Source organism: Phalaenopsis equestris, unplaced genomic scaffold (genome assembly GCF_001263595.1).
Source record: "Phalaenopsis equestris unplaced genomic scaffold, ASM126359v1 Scaffold001048, whole genome shotgun sequence".
Taxonomy (NCBI): domain Eukaryota; kingdom Viridiplantae; phylum Streptophyta; class Magnoliopsida; order Asparagales; family Orchidaceae; genus Phalaenopsis; species Phalaenopsis equestris.
Window position 1 is genome coordinate 146,767 of NW_018165487.1, and position 16,616 is coordinate 163,382.

The window sequence follows — 16,616 nt, forward strand, 5'->3', positions numbered from 1 at the left end:
CACTTATAAACGCTTGTTGTGGATCTAATGGTGATCATGTGCAATGCTTCACTTTGAACCCCTTGATATCGCCTTCTGTCTACTTCAAGATATGCATTACAGATTCAATGGTGATTAATTCAGTGAGTTTTGGAGCAACATTCAAATGAAATTTTGGTAACCTCCCAGCATCATCCCTATTTGGGGTGCTACATCTGGATGCTAGTTTTACCACTATACATAATAAGGTGTGTGTTTCTTGTGTCGTGGGACACCACGACTAAAATACATTTTTACCTACCACATTTAACAACGTGCACTTAGATCTTCAAAACCCGCAAAGAAATACAACAGGATTTCCCCATGAAATTGAAACAGCTCGAATGAGTGCCTAGTTTTTATTTTTATAATTTTAGTAGCATTTTATTGTTCACTTTTACCAATCTTCTTGGACCCCTTTGTCTGAATTTCAGTAGCCTCCCCAATGTCATCCCTGCTTGCAAGCTACCTAAGAAGTTGGGTCTAACCGTCACACCTAACAAAATATTTGTGGTACATGTAATAAGACACCACGATTGAAATTAAATTTATCACCCATAACAAGATGTGTATAGGCCTTTGAAACCTGCAAATTAGCATGACAAGAATCCCCACCTAGTTAGAATATCCTGATTGGGTACTTAAAACAGGATTTTCTTGCCCCATTAAAGCAACAAAAATAGATACTTATAGTAGGATTTGTCCCCCGGATTTGAAAAACCCGCACTTATAACAAGCAAGTTTTCCTGTCTATTTAGAATAATGAGAACTAGTACTTAATATTTTGTGTATACCCTTCCTCGTGGTAAAGTATCAATGCTAATGTGATTAACCTTTATATGATTTGATACCTTTGGATCTCCTTCTAATTTAAAGTTTTAAGAATCAACATTTGGCTTTCACTTTGTGTGGCATGAGAATTGATTCACTCAGTCAGATTGTACTGACATGGGCAATAAAGTCATTCCCATTCTCATAAGCCTTTTAATGCATATCCAGCTCGAATTGAACTCCTTCCTTCTGTGTGGAATACAAAGTAGGCCATAGATTCTAGAAATCACTTTAAATTTGTTTTCCCAATATTCTACAAAGTTTGCATAGTGAAATTAGCTACTGCTGCTAATTATTTTGGTGGTGGTCTGACTCCATTCCATGGCTTCAGTAGTTTACTATACCAACTAGGCTTAGCTTTTTTTTAGGAGCTCACACACTAGCTTAGTCATGCAGTGCTTGAGAGGTGATATAAATGTAGACTAGATCTTGTGATAAACTTGAAACCTCAATGTCTTTTGTAGTTACTCCATGAGAGCCCAATACTTGAGGTTCATTAGTTGGTGGTCCTTAATAAGGTTTGTAGAGAAATATTAAGATATTCATTTCATTTGACTTTGGATCTATTAGATCACTTCAGACAAAGAAGCACATGAGTTTTTGATGAAGTGATCACTAGCAAGGTTGGGTCAACTAACTCCACAACTTAGTAGATTTGGGGTCCTAATAATCTGAAAGGAAAGGTCTATGGAGCCTCGACCAGACTATCTCTACAAATTCAGGTCCTCCTTCAACTTACCTATTGTTATACCCCTTTATGCATAAAATTTTATTTTTCAGGTCTTTTTTATGGCATCTACCATAGGCTCTTTAAGATTAGTGGTGTATACCCGCTAGATTACGGTGATTCACCCTCTGCCTGATGGCCTAATTCTACCTTGATGACTAGAGAAGTCTTCCCTACTAGGACAGCCAAAAATCTCCTTGTATATATTTTTGGGGCTATTTTAAACAAACACCACACCTTATATCTCAATTTTTCTTGGCTTTTCTCAAACATTTATTTGATCACGAGGATGTCTTTGTGGAAGGATTGTTTGAATCTAAAATAAAATACTTTTAACTTTGTATTCTAGTTTGATTATGAAGGTTTTCTTTATATTATCTTTCTCGTATATTCTCTTAGATTGAGTATGATCTGGTTTACTTTATGTGACTCTTATTTGATTTATGATATGAAAATTTTTTTACATAAATATTTTTATAGCTAACTTTTTTTTTTCTTTTTTTATTATTTCTTTTGAGTTTTTGTCCACCATCAATTCAGTCTTTCTTTTTTTTCTTCTTTAGGCAAGGGTGACCTAGAAAAGGGATATGAAGAGGATGGATATTAAGGAAGCCATTTTGACTAGAACATAGAAGAGAAGAGTAAGGGGCACAAACAAAAAAAAATGTTAAATTGCACCATTAGGTTAAAAGTGGACGGTGAGGGAAATGATGATGAAGTTGATCAATATCTCATGTTTATGTCATCTCGGGTTGTCATGATCCTTTGTCTACATAGTCAATGGAGATAGTTGACCCAACCTGACGTAAAGATTCCTGCAACAACCATGGATTGTTTCATCCAAGGAAACCTTAAATACCCAAAGTGAGTGTTTGTCTAAGGGGACTAATCTAAGTTGACCTTAGCTTAAAGAGGGCTTTGTGCTCTATCAAATAAACCCAATAATTCATAACTCAAATGGATAGAAGGCCATTGGGGAACAAATGGACTAAAACTATTACTATTTTACAATGAAACCTATAAGCCAAACCACTTGATGGAGCTTGCTAGTCAAACCCCTCGTCATATGGCTATGGTCATAACCACTTCTATGGAGTCTACTCAACAAATCACGCAGATAGATGACTCGAGGCATATCCTTACTAGTACAAAATTATTTTGACTTTCAAAATTAGTAGTATAATTAATATAAACTTAACTCTTTGTGAGCTTGATTCAACATTAAATTTTCCCACCTTGATAAACAATTAAGAAATGTGGATAGGTTTTGATTTTTAAGTATAGGTTTCTCATTTAACTATCATTTTTTTATGATTTAAAATATTTTAATTTTATGTGTGGACCCCTCCAATTGAAATTCACAATCAACGCAATCATAATTGAGGAATAAACTATTTAAATATCATTAAAGTATTAGTTATGTTAAATCTGGTCCTCATAAGGAGGGAGGATCTGATAAATATGTCAGGATCTCAGTCTTGTCAACTCTGATTCTAATTTGAAGGAACTGTGAGCTCAGTCTTATCAGTTTCTATCCCTATATAGAGGAGGATCAGACTGACCAAAATGTGTAAGACTTACGAGCTTGCCCTATACGAACGATGGCCCTTTGCCTGCACATCATTCTCATACCACTTGCATAAACATTTAACAAACTAGTTGGAGCATATGTGGATTGATTCAAGTTATTTTCAAATAGCTTTACACATGTTTTAAAATGAATTTGATTTGAACTTAAATATATATTTGACCCATGCAGCATTCTAGGTCTATAAGTTTAGGAATTTAGTATGATTTTCGGAGCACATGCTTGTATTTAGAACTTATAGTGCGTAATCATTTTCAACTTATTTATATGATCTACTCTCAAGAACCTTGAGACATTTGATGTTCTTTAAGGTTGTGTGCTTGACTCGAAATCAATTATATCATGCACAAATTTTAAGGCACTTAACTTTCTTCAAGGTGAACTTAATTTGACATTGATAATTTTAAGGAATATGCATGTTAGAAAGTGCAAATTTTCTTTTTAAGACCTTCAAATTTGCCTTCTATCTACTATTATAAAAGTAGTACAGATCCAGTAGCGAGCATGTGGAAAGTTTCACTTCAAAACTCTCAATATTGCCTTCTATTCACTTGTAGATGTGCGTGTGTGAATCCGGTGGTGAGCATGTGAAAGGCTTCACTCTAAATCCCTCAATATCGCCTTTTTTCTGCTTTTACATGCGTGTTGCAGATTTGGTGTGGAGTGTGTGAAAAGTCTCATTTTGAACCTCTCGATATCGCCTTATGTTTCTTTCAATTGTGTATTGTGGATTTGGTGGTATTAAGACCTAGAGCTTTGTTAGCCGCATTCAAATAAAATTTTGGCAACCTTACAGTGTCATCACTGCTTGAGGGACTACATCATAAAGCTAGGTCTTATCAGTAATAAGATGTACATGATTGGTGTCATATGATACTTCAACCGAAATATATTTTTACCAACCGTACCTAAGAAGCTGCAAATACCTCCAAAAGAATACAACAAGATTTCCCTGCCAAATAGGAATAACTCGAACACGCATTAATTTTTATTTTTATAATTTTAGTATCATTTTATTATTCACTTTTACCAATATGCTCGGTCCCACCAGTCTGAATTTTGGCAGCCTCCCGGCGTCATTCCCACCTGGGAGCTACCTCACATACTGGGTCTTACCACCACACCTAACAAGATGTGTGTGGTTGGCATCATACGATATCGTCACCAAAATTTAATTTTCACCACATCAAACAAGATGCGTGAAAGCCTTTAATACCTGCAAAGTAGCACAACAAGATTTCCTCACCGGGTTCGAACAACCCGAATGAGTATTTATAATTAGATTTTCCCATCCAATTGGAACAACATAAATGAATACTTATAGTTGGATTTCTTTGTTAGGTTAGAACAACCAGAACAATTACTTATAACAAGGAAGTTTCTTTGTCTCATTGGAACAAAGAGAACAAGAATTTAATGTTCTTGTGTATATCTTTCCTCTCAGTGAAGTATGAGTGAAAATGTGATGAAACTTAATATGATTTAATACCTGGGAATATCCTTCTGATTTGAAGTTTTAATAATCAACATTTAGCTTTCACTTTTTGTGGCGTGAGGATTAATTTCTACTTTCATTGTGTTGACATAGGCAATAAAACCATCTCCATTCTCATAAGTCTTCTAATCCATATGCAACTCAAATTGAACCCTTCTATTAGTGTGGAATACAATGCAAGCCATAGATTCAAGAAATCCATTTAAATTTGCTTTTCCCAATATTCCATAAATTTTGTATGGCAAATTTAGCTTCTGCTTCTGACTATTTTAGAGGCGGTCTGACTCCGTTTCATGGCTTCAATAGTTTACTGTACCGACCAGCCTATGCTTATTTTGAGGAGCTCACACATTAGCTTAGGCATGTACTGGCTTGAGAGTTGATATAGAAGTAGAGCAGATTTTGCCTTTTGAAGTTACTCCATGAGAGCCCAATGCTTGAGGTTCTTTAGCTGATGGCCCTTGATAATATGTTTAGAGAAATATTAAGAGTGTTTCCCGTCTCTTCTCAGCTTGAGAAGATGAAGTTGACAACTCCTTACAATGAAAACCTTTTATTTTTAAGGAGCTGAAGTGCATGCTGTCCCCCTAAGCGAACATGGAACAAGAGAGCTGGACATAGGAACTTTGGCTTGGAGTAAGAGCTTCAGGCTGGGATAGTGAGTTGAGTAGGATGGGTTTGAGTGTGGTTGGGTTTATTATCATTTGAGTGACTTTGACGATCGTCCCTCATAGGTGTTCCATTGATTTCATCTTGCTTACTCCTTTTGATTGTAGAAGACTCCTCTCTATACAATTTTGATAGTTTGGATGAGCTTGTGTGGTTTATTTTGTGATCAGTTGTCTTTTCAGCAACTTTGACGACAATCAAAATGATTTGGGAGTAAATCACATACATCGCAATAGCAATTTGTTGTTTTCATCTTCTTTCAATCATGAAGACTCCTCTCGAGATAATTTTAATCCTCTGAATGCATCAACAAAGTATATTTTATCAATGGGCATTGTGTAGATCAAAGTTGATAGATGTGAAGGCATTTCGCATTTAGTCGTGTGATTTCACACTAATCGTTTGCTGCTCTTGTCATGTTTGATCGGCTTGTCATGAAGAGTATGTGTGATGGTCAACAATATGCTAGCCAATGATATTTTGCACCCACAGTTCAGGTCACATTCTTCTCTTTTAATAGTTGAACAACTAAGTAAATAATTTATTATTTTTTGGACCTTAAATTCATTAGAACTTCTTATCCATTGCATTCCAATGATTGTAATCAAACTTCCATCAACATTTGACAACAAATATTTAATGCATCTCTTCATAGTCATTTGGTCTTCATTTTTATAAAGAAAACATTTAAATCATTTTAAAACTCCCAACTTTCGTTGTTTCTTATTTATAGTTAGCTTAATTATTAATGCATAACATCCAATATCCTCCAATCATTAATATTTGATGCAATTCTTTATGGTTGCATTCTCTTTCCTCCTTTAAGAAGAATTAATTAAGCTAACAAATCAATATTAATTGCATGATTTTTTATATTCCATATCAACCATCACTTAACTACCACTAACATCAGGTTCCCATATTTATGATTATCAGATGACCCCTTTTATAAGAATAATTTGTTAGTTAATTAAAGGCATTTTAAATTTAATGATTATTAACTATTACTAATGACTAACATATGTTTTGTCAATTTACCAATATTTTATGCCCATTTTAATCTTAAATTTTCTCTTCTTCTTTCTTAAATAAATAATGATCTTGTTGCCACTTAATGTTGCTTAGCATCCAACATTATTTGTTGATTGTCACACTCACCTATCAATATTTCATATTTGATGTTTGATTCACTTCATTTAGGTTAGTATCGAATCTGCCATTTTTTAAAGGAGATTAAATAAGAAGTTCACCTTGTGTCACCCAATATTTAATCCTTTATCAATTATAGCTTCATGTCCTCTAACATCTAACATATGCTAGCATATGATATTTGATGCATACCTTTTTTGTTGGTCAATCCCTCTTCTTATAAAAAAAAAAATAGACATGATTGCTTTTTTTATCCAATCTTTAACATTCCTTATTGATCGTTCCTTAATCCCATCATATACTAATGATTGCCATCTGCCACTCGTTAATGTTTGATGCAAGTCTTACAAATTACCTAACTTCCTCTCCTATTAAGAAGAATGAGTAAGTTGACCACTTGATTTAGCTTAACCTTTAAACTTTCTCATCAAATGTGGTCTAACAAGTTAACTAAATTATGTACTTTATTTTTCTTGTCTCATAATCTCATCCTCTATAAGTAGAGAGATCATGTCAACAATCATTTGACTTAATAATATCACTAATATTAAGTTTTTTAAGTAAAACACACATTTTCATTCATATATATTTTTAATAGAATTATTACAATTAAATGTAATATAAGCAAATATTACAATTTGGTGTTAAATATATAAATACACATGACTTAAGCAAAGTTATTTACATCGCTTTCTAAATTTTGCCAAAAAATTTAATTTTCAGGTATTGTCTTGCAATTCAAAAACAAAAAATCTTAAGGCATATACAGACATACCACCAAATTCCTATGTATTTACATATCTAACACCTAAACTTTGCTTCTTACATTTATTCTATCCAAACCTTTTGTAGGACAAACAAAATGCCATCATCTTAACTTTTAGAAAGTGAAATATTCTTTTTCATGCTTAGGAAAGGACACATTTATTTAAAAATTGAAAAATTTAAGCGTTAGATCTATAAATAGGAGTGGTATGTATGTAAAACTTCCTAAGAATATTAATGATATCATTACAAATTCTTGTTTCGGTAGGGTCAAATCAAGTAATTTCTAGCATATTAGTTGATATATCAATATGTGGAATCTATACAAATCGCTAATTTGAATTTTTCTGAGCTAATCTAAGGATGTTATTTCAAATCTTCATTACTTCATCGAACCAGAAAAAAGTTTCGAAGCTTGCACGTTAGAAATGGACACTTGTCGTCCGTAGATATGCGTTTTGCTAAAGAACTTGGCAGATTTTGAAGTAGTCTCAAATCCGTGCTAAGCCAATGCATCACAGAATAAAGGCAGAAAGCTTAGCGGGCTGCTCAGAAACCCCAGATGGCAAGAGAGGAAACGAATAAGAATCTTAGGTGCAGACCTCGAATGCTGCTCTTCACGTCGCGACGAAAGGAAAGCCAGCAAATAAAACATGAATTTACCGATCAAGTAAATGATTCAAATTTCTTAAGAATTATCAACAACCACGCCGTTTGTCGAGAATCAATCACAAAATCAAAATCTTTTCTTTTTGCCTTTTGCTCTGTAATCGACATCGGTTGACGAAGAAAAAGAAAAAGGAAAAAAAGATGCGAGCTTGATCGGAAAAAGTTAGGTTTTTTTTTCCTCATCGTTCGATCGAAGAACCAGGGCCGCCGGTCATTAGCCGAGGTGGATTAGACAGCCGCCGCACTTAGGGCATTCCTCGGCTCTCTTCGGAACCATGAAATACATGAAGCAAGACTTGCAGCCGGCGACGACGAGTATTAGGCCACCAGCGCCACCATTCTCACCGCCGGCATCTGAATCGGCGGGGGGGGGAATGTCAGAGTTTCTGCTGTTGGCACTTGAAAGGATGAACTGTCAGAGTTTCTGCTGTTGGCACTTGAAAAATCCTCAAAATCTGTTCCTCCAGCGAAAAACGAGGCGCAGTCTTCAACATCGCCGTCATTGTCTTCTTCATCTTCGATATCTCTTGCATCATCGGAATTACAGTCTTCGGATGAGTAATAGCCCTCCTGAAGACCGGAGGCTGCAATGGAAGGGGTCTCTGTTCTCCTCTCGCCGCTCTCCCAGTTTACATAGAACAGCTTCCCAGTCTGTCAAGAGAAAAACAGAGCAATCATTACATCATAATCTTAAAATAAGTTCAGAACTTGACCAGCAAAGACTAATCTTTCAATATATTGAGAAAAAAAAAAGGAGTAGAGAAGAGAGAGAGAGAGAGAGAGAGAGAGAGAGAGATTAACACATTAAATGATGATGACGGAAGAAGAGGAAAAGAACAGAGATCGAAATAGAAGAAAGCTAACATCGCGCTTGCCAGAGCAGGGCATGCATCTTGGCCCACACTGCAGTAATTAATGGACAATGATTGGTAGAGGAAGCAAACGATCGAGTAAAGAAAAAGAAGAAGAAGAAGAAGAAGAAGAAGAAGAAGAAAGAGTGGGTGGGTAATTTGCAGGCATATACCCTCATGTCAAGGCATTGTTTCCAGTTATTGGAAAAAGCTGTATCAGAGTTCAGCTCCACAGTAACCTCTTCGTTATCCGCCACCGCCACCACCGCCGGCTGATGCGGCGGCGCTGCTCCTCTTCTGTTCTTAAGGGAACAGTTTCTCAGAGATGCGGCAATTGATTTGATGTTTGGGGCAGCCATCTCCGGCGTCGAGAGCTGCACCGGAGAGGGGGAAAGCGACGAGATAGAGGAGATCAGTTGCAGTAACGTGGGATTTGAAAGATGGATTTGTTCTTATAAAAAGAGAGTTTAGGGAAGTTCAGGGTTCAGAACGTGATTATCAGAATCTTCTTTGCCTCCACGGATAGAGTTTTAGAAAACCTTAACAAAATTTATGAATAATATTTCGAAAATATAATGAAAAAAAAAGCAAAACTTTATCTTTGGTCATTTTCAGGGAAAAAATTTTCGTGTGCCTAAGACGTACGCAACATTGCGTACGTTAGGGTTATATAGAGAATACATAAGAGTTATATCTGCGTTATACCCTCTGTAATCTCCCCGTAACCTACTTGTAACCTACAAATATATGAAACAAAACCGTAGAAGTTAATAGAAGGTATAAGTATGTCACATATAGGTCACAAGGAGTTTATAAAGAATATAACGCAGACACAATCGTCATGTACTCTTTGCATGACCCTGACGTACGTAGATCTGAATTTTTCTCCATTTTGAGAGGAGAAAAATGTATCCATCTCCATTAATAATTTATTTTATTGGGCATTTACATACATGCCACTCAACTTTCATATATTTATATCTTAGACACCTATCGATGGATGCATAAATTTATAAAACCAAGATATTATAAAGATAAACATTTAATATTAAGTTTTATGTCTATAAATTTATTTTAATTAAATCTTAGAAATTAGATGTCATTTTAAGCTATATTGTGATTTATAACTATAGACCCAAAAAAGTTTAAAAATAATAAAAAATGGACATGGGAATTTGAATGCAATATTTTTAGAAACAATAAGTAAAGATTAAAAATATGAATATTTAAAATAAAGTTGGTTCTGAATACATGTAAAAAATATAAAATTTGTTTGAAGAAAAATATAATGTATGAAAATTGTTCAATAATTATATTATTTATTTTAAAATAACTATAATAATTTTAAAATTCATCGTGATCAGATTTAATAAAAACATTCTCACTAGCATTATATACATACATACATACATACATACATACATTGTTTAGGGGCTTTTCAGTACATACCACCCAATTTTTATGTAATTACATATCTAACACCGGAAAATATTTGCATACATAAGACGTACGCAACGCTGCGTATGTCAGGGGTTATTCAGGGGGTACAGAGGGTTATATTCAGGTTATACCCCCCCTGTAATATTCGTGTAACTCCCTTGTAACCTCCTTGTAACTTATTTGTACCCATGAAACTACAAAAGCCTGGAACTCATTTGTAGGTTACATGTAGTTTACAAAGAGGTTACAAGGGGGTTACAGAGGGGTATAACCCAATATAACCCTTCTGTACCCCCTGAATAACCCCTGGATGTACGCAGCACTGCGTTGCGTACGTCTTATGTACACAAATACTTTCCTTCTAACACCTAAGCCTTCTTACATTTATACCACTAAAAACATTTCATATCACTTCAAAATGTAAATGCCTCTTTTAACTTTTAACAAATGATGCATAGCAAAAGTAGTATATTTGTAAACATTAAATAAAGTTTAGATGTTACATATGTAAATACAAAAGAATTGGGTGGTACAAATGTAAATCCTCCTAATTTTTTTATTATAGGTTATTGCTGCACATATTTCCAATATAGTCCGAATAACTTCCAAGCAATCCAACAAATTGAAATGGGTATTACCATACGTCACAACGTGATTCCTTCTTTCCCGAGCTATAGAAATAAACAAATAGCTTTTTCTGTTGTGCCCTCAATTGTGTCCATTCTCCCTCTTGTATTCTCTAATATACTATTATGCAGCACATATTTGATAGATTTTTATTATCTTTTTAAAATTTCATCCACGTTTTCACCATCGCGTACATATCGACATCACGTTTTTCTTCGAATACTTGCGAGACTGTTGGTTGGCATCCATGACATAAGATCCCTCAAGTTGGGAGTTTGAATGCACAGTTGGCCTTAAGGAGGTGATACTTGAATTGTTAGGCACATTAAGAATGGCTGGAGACTCGTACAATAGCATAAGATATTCATAACTTATCATAATTTTATCCCCTCATAATTTTATAACTAATGTAATCCCTAAAATGAATAAGGGTTACTAACTTATGTCATTGATATTAATAATAAAAAATTAATTAATTTATTAAATTATCATAAATACTATTGGTTTGTAACCCCCTCGATGGATGGTGGTTAAATAGAGCATAATTTTGAGAATGAGTTTTTTGTCTTCCCAACACACCCCGTACATTTTTCTCCATCAGAAAGTACATAAAGTTTCAAAAGAATTAGAGAGAGGAACTCCATCTCTTCAAGATCAATTTCTTCAAGATCAAATTTCTTTATCATGAATTGTAAAAATCATGAATTTAAAAGATCTTGGCTATTAAGTATTTTTGAAATTTATATCATAAAGTTCAAACATGAATTTCTAACAATTAGATGTGGTCATCGACATGTATTAGTTAATGATTGGTAGGAAACATAAAAAAATTGGTAATAGTGACTCATCAACTTGTTATTGCTCTCGATAAAAGTGAGAATCATGCAATCAATTGGACAAAATGCCATACATCAGTGGCTAATGAATGTGAACTCACTCGCCAACAATTGACGAAAGTCGGCGAGGAAAATAGAAAGTTGAGTGATGGCTTGTGGAAGTGACTATTACTATCAGTGGATGACTAATGTGAAGTGAAGTTTATTTTGGTCATAAGCATGAGATCTTCCAAAGGTGTTTGACTCATTATATAGCCTAGAGAAATTTAAAGTATATTTTTCAATAATAAAAGCACACTTTGAGCTTGAAATCATAATATTTTGCCAGTATGATATGCCTGGATGGGCAAAATTGGGTTGAATATAAATTTGCTAAAGTCATAGTATGAAGGACAAGTAGAGATTTTTTTGTCCTTAATTTCCTCTTTTAAGAATGTTTCTTTTGATCTCTAAAAATTTGAATTATGAGCTCTAGCTTAACATAGACCACTTCAATTTTTTATATCACATAAAAAATGTTACTGCTATAACTTTTAAGAAAATAAAATAAATTTCTTCATGCATCAATAAAGTGACGCATGCAGATTTTCCTTTCATCTATTGTGGTGGACTGAACGTACCTTCAATCGATTTTAGCCATTACGATGTCTGCTGCTGCTGTAACCAGACCTCCATTTTTGCTCCCCTCCCAATTCGAGCTCGACACCTTTCCCACAACCACCTCTCCTCCTCCTCCTCCTCTTCTCACCATCAAAACTCCCACCTTGGAGCAAACCAAGCAACTCCACGGCCGCTTCCTCCGCGCTCAATTCCACCACCATCTTCTCCCTCATTTCTTCTCCCCCTCTGCCCATCTCAACTCCCTCATCTCATCCTACACCAAGAATAACTCCCCACTCGCCGCCATTAAGCTCTACGTCCACGCTCGAAAAACCTTCACTGCTGCCCTCGACTTCTTCACCATCCCCACCGTCCTCAAGTCTTGCGCGCTTTGCAGCAGCCTTTGCTACGGGGCAGAGGTCCACGGCTTCGCCATAAAGCTCGGTTTTGACTGCGACGCCTTTGTTCACAACTCCTTGATACAAATGTACTCGGAATGTCAGGATTTGAGTTCCGCCATCATGGTTTTCGACGAAATGCCTGTGAGAGATGTTGTCTCTTGGAGCACCATGATTCGGACCTATGGTAGAAGTGGCTTGTTTCAGAAAGCGATGAGATTGATCACAGAGATGTTCTTAGTTGGAGTGAATCCAAGTGAAATCGCCATGATCAACATGATCAATGCTCTCGCAGATGCGGAGGCATTAGGCCTGGGTCAGCAGGTTCATGCTTTTTTCATAAAGAGCACTGAGTTTAACCCACCAGATGTTAACATTCACAATGCAGTCATAGACATGTACGCAAAGTGTGGACGCTTAGATCTCGCGAGAAAAGTGTTCGACCGAACAGACCATAAGAGCATTGCGTCATGGACTGCGATGATCAACGGCTATGTTCGATTCGGAGAATTCGGCATCGCCATGGATTTACTTGGGAGAATGGCGAAACACAATGTGGAACCAAACCAGATTACAATGTTAAGCTTAGTCTCAAATTGTGGGATTCATAAGAAATTAAGGTTAGGGAAGTGGCTTCACGCTTACATGATTAGACAGAGTTTGGAAATCCCATTAGTATTGTTGGACATGTACTGCAAATGTGGTGATACTAAAAGTGCAAGAACTCTTTTTGATAGTATGAGTGTGAAAGATGTTTCATCATGGAGTGTTATGATCTCAGGCTATGCACAAGCCAACTGCTTCAATGAGCCATTCAAATTGTTTCGTAAAATGAAGAATGTCGGGGTGAAGCCAAACGAAATCTCCATCTTGAGCCTCCTATCACTGTGTGCTGATTTCGGGGCACTTGATCGAGGTAGAGAAGTTCATGCTTTTATAGACCAACAAGGGATTGAAATGAACATTGTTCTTCTCACTGCTTTAGTGGATATGTATGCTAAGTGTGGAGAGATGGAGGAGGCTTATAAAATCTTTAAGGGCGCTGAAGATAAAGATATTTGCATGTGGAATTCTATGCTGAATGGCCTAGCTATGAACGGACATGGGAATGAAGCCATCAAATTCTTCTTTCACATGGAATCCGCAAAAATCAGACCGAACGATATCTCATTTGTTGGAATTTTGAAAGCTTGCAGTCATGCGGGATTGGTGTTAGAAGGAAAGCGATTCTTCCGCCGAATGGTGGATGAATACGGATTGGTTCCGAGGGTGGAGCACTACGGATGCATGGTGGATCTCCTTGGACGAGCCGGGCTTCTTGACGAAGCTCATGAGATGATAAGAAGGATGCCGATTTCGCCGAATGTTGTAGTATGGGGCGCGCTTATAGCAGCTTGCAGGGTCCATAAAAACTCGAGTTTGGGAGAGTTGGCAGCAAGTGAGATTCATAAGTTAGATCCATCGAATGTCGGTTGCAACATTTTGCTTTCAAACATTTATGCTGCAGAAGGAAGATGGAGTGATGTTGCAGGAGTTAGGAGAGCTATAAAGGATGGGGGACTGAAGAAAGCTATAGCTGTGAGCTCTATTGAGCTAAATGACAGTATTCATGAGTTTGTTAATGGAGACGCATCTCATGCTCGGACTGAGGAGATTTATAATATGGTTGCTGAGATGAAGAAGGAGCTGAAACAGGCAGGCCATGTTCCAAATACTTCTGTGGTTCTGTTAAAAATAGATGAGGAGGAGAAGGAGAGCACGCTTTGCTTACATAGTGAGAATTTGGCGATTGCGTTCGGGCTTATCAGCACACGAGCTCATACTCCTCTTCGAATTGTGAAGAACCTGAGAGTTTGTGATGACTGCCATGAAAGTACCAAGCTTCTGTCAAAAATTTATGGGAGGGTTATAACTGTAAGGGATCGAAATCGGTACCATCACTTTGCTGAAGGATTCTGTTCTTGTGGAGACTACTGGTAAGTTTCCTGTAAATTGTTTGTATTCAAATTTTATAGCAACACAAATGATTTTATTCTATGTTCACCTTAAAATGCATTTTAGTGGAATAAAATTCTTCAAAAGTGATCAAATTTTGTGAAACTTAACTCCAAAGTTATAAAAAGTTATAATTACATCTAACTCACTTGTTTGCAAAAGACTACAATAACTTAAATTTCTTGTTGTAACATGGTAGATAATGGATGTGCAGAAACTTAGAGTCTGTTTGGGGCAGCTGCAGCTTATTGAATAATCTGCTGATAAACTAATTAAAAATAATCTGCTGATAAGTTTGATGCGATGACTATTACAAATTTTTATTTTTTTGGAAAAGCCAGACCACTACAAAAAATCTGCCCCCGCACCTAGATATGTGCGGTGTGAAACGCATAAGCTGCCAAAACGCAGTTTATCCAAACAGGTCAGGTGCATTTTCAAAACGCCATTGCACATTTTCAAAACGCGTGCATTTTCAAAACGCCATTGCACCAAATAAGTTGCCCCAAACGGACCCTTAGTGTGAACACTTTTAATTTTTTCTGGAAGTATAAACTATTTGGAAATATGCAAAAAAAACTTGTCAAACATACATAACTAAGACAACTAAACTCAATAGAAAATCAACATTACAAAATTTAATAATGTTTTTCGATATAATCTAAGCAATTTTATAATTTTGCCCTCCCTCAATGAATCTTTTCCCAAATATTAAAAAAAATTTTGCTCTCAAGAATGAAGCTAGTTTCACTCCTCATAAAAAATAATATCACTCAAATCAAATGGTTGTTGTTGGTAATCTTTGAAGTGGGAAGGAAAATCTTTGAAATGAAACCTATGCTTCACCTATCTCTAAAATATTTGAAAGGAAACTGATGCCTCAACTATCTGCAAGGTTTGTTAAGCTTGTGCTCTATAGATACTTTTTTAGGCATTTGCATACATACCGCCCAATTTTTATGTATGTACATATCTGATACCTAAAATTTACTTTTTATACTAATACCACCTATATCTTTCATATCGCATTAAAAACGAAAAAAAGGAAAACACTATCTTGACTTTTATACACCTTTTCATACACAAGTACAGCGGCATATATGTAAAAAAATTGAAATTGAGGTGTCAAGTATGTAAATACATAGGAAGTGGGTAGTATGTTTGTAAATGTTTCATACTTGCGCAACTTAATCATATTGTGATGTCTCCGGTGAACAATGAGTGCTTGCACAATTAAAAGCTCGGGCTTCCTTTCATTTTCTTTTCATCATTTTTTATTTTATAATCTTATTTTAATTTTTGATAAAGTTAGAAACTGAATGTGTTGAAACCCGATTTGTCTGTGAATCATACCTAAGGGTTAGAGCATAATACAGGAGAGAGTGAAAATAGGTGGGAGAAGTGCACAGTAATGAAAATGTATTATTCATTAGCCTTTTTTTCTCATAAAATTATCTCTTATTTATAGTAGAGGGAGTGTAATATATGAAGTTGCCAATTTTTCGCTGCTGTAATAGGGGTGTTACATGATATTTTAGGTTTTTTACATGTATGTGCCTATGGTTTGGCTAACCTCTGACTCGGTCGGCTGAGCTCCACGGGCTTTGGTTCGACAAGCTCTAATCGTTCGACTATACTGAGAGAGGTTGTCGATCGGCATTCGATGGATGACAAGGCCGGCTCGTTCGGCTTGGTTTTTCTGATCAACTGTTCTAATGTGACTGCCGACCGTTGATCCCTAATGAGATGTTCCCATTAGTTGAGCTATGTTAGACCATTGAGCAAAGTGTGAATCACTGTAACTCTATAAATAGCTCATTTCTCAACAAAGTTGTCAGAGTGATGATTTAGATGCATTGTTACTTCTTGGTCTCTGATAAGGAGCCTTTGGGTATCCGTGAGATCACTAATGATATTGAGGAGTTGAGTCTTTCCTCATGTTCGGACTCATACCATCT

The 16,616-nt window shown here is 35.9% G+C and overlaps 2 protein-coding genes across 2 annotated transcripts; one reads left to right on the top strand and one right to left on the bottom strand.

The window, feature by feature from the left end:
• Window positions 1–7,649: 7,649 nt before the first annotated feature.
• LOC110032883 lies at window positions 7,650–9,296 on the bottom strand. The gene is made up of 3 exons (XM_020736660.1): window positions 8,936–9,296; window positions 8,311–8,562; window positions 7,650–8,278 (listed from the first exon to the last, which is right to left on the bottom strand). Exons 1-3 carry the CDS (start codon window positions 9,119–9,121, stop codon window positions 8,126–8,128), a joined length of 591 nt encoding a protein of 196 aa, XP_020592319.1. The 5' UTR covers window positions 9,122–9,296; the 3' UTR covers window positions 7,650–8,125.
• A 2,959-nt stretch (window positions 9,297–12,255) lies between these two features.
• On the top strand, window positions 12,256–14,700 carry LOC110032888 (pentatricopeptide repeat-containing protein At1g08070, chloroplastic-like). Its single transcript, XM_020736666.1, has one exon. The coding sequence runs from the start codon at window positions 12,310–12,312 to the stop codon at window positions 14,641–14,643; it is 2,334 nt and encodes a 777-aa protein (XP_020592325.1). The 5' UTR covers window positions 12,256–12,309; the 3' UTR covers window positions 14,644–14,700.
• Window positions 14,701–16,616: the final 1,916 nt, after the last annotated feature.

Coding starts and splice junctions, on each gene's coding strand:
- LOC110032888 (XM_020736666.1), top strand. CDS start 12,310: ATGTCTGCTGCTGCTGTAACCAGACCTCCATTTTTGCTCCCCTCCCAA.
- LOC110032883 (XM_020736660.1), bottom strand. CDS start 9,121: ATGGCTGCCCCAAACATCAAATCAATTGCCGCATCTCTGAGAAACTGT. Junction 8,563..8,935: donor AACAATGCCTTGACATGAGG/GTATATGCCTGC, acceptor TTCTCTTGACAG/ACTGGGAAGCTGTTCTATGT. Junction 8,279..8,310: donor CTGACAGTTCATCCTTTCAA/GTGCCAACAGCA, acceptor GACATTCCCCCC/CCCGCCGATTCAGATGCCGG.